This window comes from Sinocyclocheilus anshuiensis, unplaced genomic scaffold, assembly GCF_001515605.1.
Source record: "Sinocyclocheilus anshuiensis isolate Anshui unplaced genomic scaffold, SAMN03320099.WGS_v1.1 scaffold1081, whole genome shotgun sequence".
NCBI lineage: Eukaryota > Metazoa > Chordata > Actinopteri > Cypriniformes > Cyprinidae > Sinocyclocheilus > Sinocyclocheilus anshuiensis.
Genome location: NW_015555831.1, coordinates 264493 through 271218, shown reverse-complemented (window position 1 = coordinate 271218; position 6726 = coordinate 264493). Strand labels below are relative to the sequence as shown.

General features: G+C 35.0%; 2 protein-coding genes across 3 annotated transcripts in view; one reads left to right on the top strand and one right to left on the bottom strand.

The window, feature by feature from the left end:
• The window catches only part of LOC107675418 (GDP-fucose transporter 1-like), a 4923-nt gene extending 3628 nt beyond the window's left edge, over nt 1-1295 (bottom strand). Inside the window, exons 1-2 of one of the 2 annotated variants that reach the window (XM_016469746.1) lie at nt 1255-1295; nt 351-838 (exon numbers count right to left, since the gene is read on the bottom strand). In XM_016469746.1, the coding sequence (XP_016325232.1) occupies nt 351-822 (472 nt within the window). In that variant the 5' untranslated portion in view covers nt 823-838; nt 1255-1295. Of the gene's footprint in view, nt 1-350; nt 1084-1254 lie in introns of those variants that run through there. The other variant, XM_016469745.1, reaches the window with a different exon arrangement.
• Nucleotides 1296-2187: 892 nt separating this feature from the next.
• LOC107675413 (toll-interacting protein) overlaps nt 2188-6726 on the top strand; it is a 23266-nt gene continuing 18727 nt past the window's right edge. Inside the window, exon 1 of the mRNA XM_016469732.1 lies at nt 2188-2373. Within this exon, the coding sequence (XP_016325218.1) occupies nt 2341-2373 (33 nt within the window). The 5' untranslated portion in view covers nt 2188-2340. The remainder of the gene's footprint in view (nt 2374-6726) is intronic.

Genomic DNA, 6726 nt, shown 5'->3' with positions numbered 1-6726 from the left:
AATTGCGAGTTTATATCTCTCAATTATGACTTTTTAACTCGCAATTGCGAGTTTATATCACGCAATTTTGATAAAAAAATGTCAGAATTGCGAGAAAAAAAAGTTAGAATTGCGAGATATAAAGTCACAATTGCGAGATCGCAATTCTGACTTTTTTTCTCGCAATTGTGATTTTATATCACGCATTTCTGAGAAAAAAAAGTCAAAACTGTGAGATAAAAAGTCGCAATTACCTCTTTTATTTTTTATTCAGTGGCGGAAACGGGCTTCCATAGGAACGACATGAGAACGAGTAAACGACAGAATTTTTATTTTGGTGTGCACTGTCCCTTTAAGCGGCTGGTTCTCACCTAGAATGACTCCGCAACACAGCACCGCGTAGAAGGACGTGGTTTGCTTCAGAACCGCGTAGGACAGAAGCACGTTAAACACGGTGGAAAGCGAGCGGCCAACGGTATAGAAGGCAACTCCCACATATTTCAGGCACAAGTTGTTGAAGGTGATCATGCCGATGAACACGACGGTCAGCGGCAAAACCTCTCTGGACACTCTGAAATCAAATTTCAAAGACGGGAAATCCACGAATCCAGGACATAATTTCGAGAGAAAGTTCAAGATCCAACACAGTCCGACGCTAACAACACACTGGAAGAATGTGATGAAGACAGGCGCGTCCAGCTCCTTGCTCTCTAACAGGTAGTTGTTCAGGAAAACCATGGAAATCGAGATGAACCAATAAAGAGCGACAACCGCAGCGATTTTGCTCGCTCTCAGAATAAAGGGCTCCTCTGTGTCCGACCGAGTGGAGTCTGAGAAAGCCATTCTTAATATTCTGGACCTGTTCATGGTTCAGGAATAAAGGAAGAGGAACAATGCAAATGCACATTAGTTATTTTATAACAACAGCAACAATAACATTTCGGTGATGCTCTGCACTGGCCATGAGTAACACGAGTGGACTTCAAGGATCCGCGTTGGATTTCTTAAAGCGATACACTCACCCATGTGTAACATCATAAAACTGCACAAAATCGGATTTTACGATGAGATATGAGCTGCAACAATCATATTAATGTTTATAGATGCAGGAATAAATACTTAAGTGAATAAAAAAAAAACAAATATGATTGGAGCATTTTCATATTAATCATATATTAAGTTTCATACTAAATGGTAATAAAATCACCTCGAATTTTAAGGTTGTAGCGTTTAGAAAACGACCAAATATATGCAGATTTCATGCTTGAGTCTCACCTTCCTGGGCATCAGACATTTGCTTGCAACTCACATTAAAGCAGGAAGTGTTTTTAGTTTTTAACTCCTCCTTTCTCTTGAGAAAATCTACACTCAGAAAAAAGGTACAATAGCTGTCACTCGGGCGGTACCTTTTCAAAAGGTACACTTTTGTACCTATTAGGTACTAATATGTACTAATGTGTACCTTTAAGGTACCGTTATGTGCTCTTTTGGTACAAAGTTGTGCCTTTAAAAAAAAAGGTACCACCCCAGTGAGAACTTTTGTACCTTTTTTTTCTGAGAGTGTACCGTAGTACCATAGGTATTGCGTTTTTATTACAATAGAACAAAACATGCGAATTATGGTAACACTTTATTTTAATGTGTTTCCTTATTACACGTTACATGTACTTACTATTATAATAACAATTAATTATGCATAATTACATGCAAGTAACCCTAGCCATATAGTAAGTACATATTACGCAGTACTTAAATGCATAATTACACCGTAACAAGGACACCTTAAAATAAAATGTAACCCAAATTATTATTGATGAGATATCAGTCAGTGCAGACTTAAGTCACATTAAAAAGGAGATAAAGAAGCACAAGGGGCTTGAACTTGTCTAACACAGAAAGATCATTTCAGTTTTATGTTTACACAAAAAAAAAAAACATTTTTATAATTTTAAAAGCGTTAGGCTGGGGTGGTATTTTTAAATATCTGGATTTATGTATAAAAAGTCACTTCTTTTAATACTATTTACACAAATTAGATATTTTGTTCTTCTTAAATTAGACAATCTCCTAAGAAATAGGGGGTAGCACCAATATTTTCAGCTCTGGAAAGATACAGATATAACATAATTATTATTTTTATTTTTGTATTTATTTATTTGCATTTCTGTGTATTTTCATGCCGACAGGACTTTTATTCTGAAGTTCGGAAAGGGGCGGGGCCTGAGAGGGTGGTTGCTTATTTCCGGTAGTGAGCTTCGCTGCTGCATATCGTTAGATTCAGTGCATTCTGACGTAAATATTACTACATTTTGCTTATTTGGAAAATAAGTCAGGCCTTGTCCGATATCTAATAACCTCGGAATGGCAACAACAATTAGCACGCAGCGGGGACAGGTAAGATGTGGTTTTTAAGTAACGTTACAGTCTAATCGACGCATCATGCTAGCTTGCGTAAGTAACATTAGCATAAGAATGATTTTTCCCAATAAAAACAAACATCGGAAGTCGCGCAGTACAGAAGTACCAACGCACCAATATGCATATATAGATGTTACACGATGTTACAGCTCGAGTGGCGTCTAAACATCACAATGTTTGATGCACGCTAACGAAAAAGACAGACATATAAGTATGTAACGTTAACGTTACGTATGTCAGTTCTTGGGTTTCTGCTGCAGAGCGGCTAGATCGTCTGTCAGTATGTGATAATAAACGCGTTACAGTTTGTGTATTACCGTGATGGAGGTAGTTTTGAGATGTTATGTTTAGCTGCTCGTGATTTAGCACGCAGTTCTGTAACCGGAAGTTGACGCAGGACGCTTCCAGTCAACATCAATAATACTAATATGGACCCTTTTCACATTTCCGGGTTTCTCAGCAGTAGGGATGGGCGATACCTCTTATTTTATTTTCGATCCGATACCGATATTTTCAAGCCCAGTATCGCCGATACCGATACCTCTAAACTAAACTGATCTTTTAAATTATTAAAAGAATATAATCAGTAATTATACTCACTTAATATTAGATTTTAAAGCCATGTTTTTAACATTTCATAGGCCTTTTTTGTTTACACTGTCAGAAATAAAATATACTATAATTGTATTTTAGCCCTTTACTGGGACAGTAACCTCAAAGGTGCAACTATACCCCTAAAAGTGAGCATATTAGTAACAAGTATGCATGCTTTAAGGGTAGATAAGTTACAAAGGTGCACCTTTGAGGATAGCCTACCTCATTAAAAATAAACATGGTGTACTAAAATGTAGTATTATTATTATTATTATTACCATGGTAAATTTGTGCAGTAACCTCAAAGGTGCAACTATACCCCTAAAATTGAGCCTATTAGTACCATACGAGTATGCATGCTTTAAGGGTAGATAAGTTACAAAGGTGCACCTTTGAGGATAGCCTACCTCATGAAAAATAAACATGGTGTACTAAAATGTAGTATTATTATTATTATTACCATGGTAAATTTGTGGTTACTGCAATTTTACTACAAATACTGTGGTAAACTGTGGTTACTGTAATACAACCATGGTTCATTTTTGTAAAAGACTGCCAGGCTGTTGTACCCCTAAAGGTGAAACTTTAGCATATTTTTTTTCTGACATATTTATTAACAGCAATTACAGAACATAACACAATCCATTTGAACTTTTAACAACCAGTTTAAATAAATTTACTTGCACACATTTTAAATAAATATTACATGTACACAAAAGTTTGGGGTCAGTAAGATTTTGTAATATTTTTGTTAAATCTCATGCTCCCCAAGGCTGCGCTTATTTGAACAACAGCAACAACAAAAAAACAGTAAAAGCAGCAATATTGTGAAACAATTAAAATAACTATTTTAATATATTTTAAAATGTAATTTAAAATGCATCTGTGGTCAAAGCTGAATTTTCAGCACCATTACTCCAGTCTTCAGTGTCTATATATAATATAGTGTCTATATAATTTGCTGCTCAAGAAAACATTTATTATTATTGCTGCTTCATATTTGTGTGGAAACCGTGATGCATTTTTCAGAATTAATTTTATATATAGTAACAATGTTATGTAGGTTAATGTAATAATGTGGCAATGGTTTCTTAAGATCTACTTATGCTTCTGATGCTTTTGGGAAACGCAGCCCTATTTGAACAAGCACTGTGACTGAGCCATGCGTAACAAGCACTGTGAGCCATGCGTCAGCAGCGAACGCTGTCTGTGATTGATTGGTTCTGTCTTTCAGCACATTTGCGTGTTCCGATGAGCAGGAGAAATGGTTCTATCCAACACAATTATTCGCTAATATACTTAGAAGCTTTTTTTATGAACCGAATTTCTTGATAAATACCGGTAAATAAAATTAATGGTTAAAAAATGCACTTTAGAATCGATATTTTTATGTGAGGATCAATCCTTTTGATACAACATCAGTATCGAAAGTATCGATACTTAAGGATCGATCCGCCCATCCCTACTCGGCAGCGGAAGTCGTCATAGTTACCGATATAAAGTTGGTTCGACGTTTGACGTTGTATATTAGACCGATATTCAGCCGCGTAAAACTTCAATCAATTCTTAGTGGATGAGTATAATTGTACACAAAATGGCTTATTTGAAAAGCATAAACACGTAGAACTGAACACACATCGTAGTTTATTTGTTTTAATCGTACTCTATATGTTAAAACGCATAAAGTCTCTAGCAGCGGCGAGCTGGCGCTTAGGCCAGCTAGGGACCGTCTACAAAGTACATGTAAAGGATAAAACGATTAATGTTTTCCCGCCGGAATGTTTTTTACAATTAACAAAACAAGAGCAATTTATGCACCGAGCTCTTTGAAAGATATTCCATCCTTACATTTCAATAGCTTTTGCAGTGTTGCAGTTTCGCGAATAAAACCAGCATGTACATGTTGTTCCATGAACCAGTAACACGACACACGCCTTAGAATTGGGACAGAAGAGCGTATTTATTAGAAATGAATAGATGTATTTGTTGCCATTTACATCTGTGCGTTGTGTTATAGTTCTGTGCATGAGACCAGCATGTAAATGTTGTTCTGTGAACCAGTAACAAAACACACCCTTTAAAGTTGACGTGCATTTTTTATTTATTTATTCACATTTCTGAATATCAAACTCAGTCGAAGTAACTGCAGTGTGTTCCTCTAGGGGGCGCTGTACTGCACACTCTTTGGGAAGCCTTTGAAGATGAGATAAAATGCTGTATGTTTACAAAAATGATATGTTAATAGGTTTGAATTTGATTCAATAGCGTGTATCAAATTTTTCTTATGATTGTAAAAGATACATAGAAATGTGGTTGTGTGAACCAGCAACAGGTTAAAGTCACATCATTAAAGAACTAAATGCTTGTTAGAATAAGACACCACACACTGATAATGATGATTAATACAATACAAACTAAATGGAATCCTTTTGGGAATTATTAAAAGACTCATTATTTTCTTGTTGTTAAAAGAAGCAAGAGATATGACATTCCCTCTAACTATGAAACAAGGTATAATACACTGTAAAAGAAAAAAAAAACATTTAGCATTAATTCTACGAACATTTCCATGAACTCTAATGGTGCGTTACCAGCATGTAAATGTTGTTCTATGAACCGGTAACAAGACACACCCTTTAAAGTTGACATGTCAGACTTTGTGTATTTTTTATTTATTTATTCACATTTCTTAATATCAAACTCAGTCGAAGCAACTGCAGTGTGTTCCTCTAGGGGGCGGTGTACTGCACACTCTTTGGGAAGCTTCCAGAGCTCTTTCTCAGTTTTTACAATTCAATAGCTTTTGTTGTGTTACACTTTTGTGAAGAAAACCAACATCTAAATGTCATTATAGGAAACAATTACAAGACTCACCCCATAAAGCTGAAATAAAAGAGTATTTGTATTTTTATTAATTGACGTATGTGTTTACATTTCAATAGCATGTGGTGTGTTATAGTTCTGCAAATTCAACCGATGTCTAACTGTTATTCTATGAACCAGTAACAAGACACAGCCTTTGAAGATGAGATAAAATGCTGTATGTTTACAAAAATGATATGTTAATAGGTTTGAATTTGATTCAATAGCGTGTATCAAATTTTTCTTATGATTGTAAAAGATACATAGAAATGTGGTTGTGTGAACCAGCAACAAGCATCTTAAGCTTTTTCTCAATTTTTACATTTCAGTAAGTTTTTTCGTCTTATAGTTATGTGAATAATATCAACATTGCAGTATTCTTTTAGTACCAAGTATCAAGACACACCCTTAGAAATTGAGATAGACGAGTACATTTATAGGAAATTAATTGATGTGTTTGTTCACATTTTAATATCATGTGTTGTCTTATAGTTCTGTGAATAAAACCAACATCTACATGTTTGTTTAGGAACCACTAACAAGACACACCCTTTGAAGTTAAGATAGAAGAGCGTATTTACTTTACATTGATTGATGTATCGGTAAATTTTTGTTTAAATTGATAGTTTAGTTGTCCTATAAACTTAAATTGGTCATGTTCTTGTTACGCAGCTAGTTAATGAAATCCAAGTAAAAAAATGCTATAATTTGTGCACCTATAGGTGAAATATCTTTTGATTTGCCATGTTGCATTTAGCTAACAGCTTTTTTTCATCTCTGTATTTTAGCATTTGTTGATGCTGAAAATCAGTTATACTGGGATCCTGGTCTAAAAAAAATATTAAAAACGCAAAACACACCTGATGCGAATTC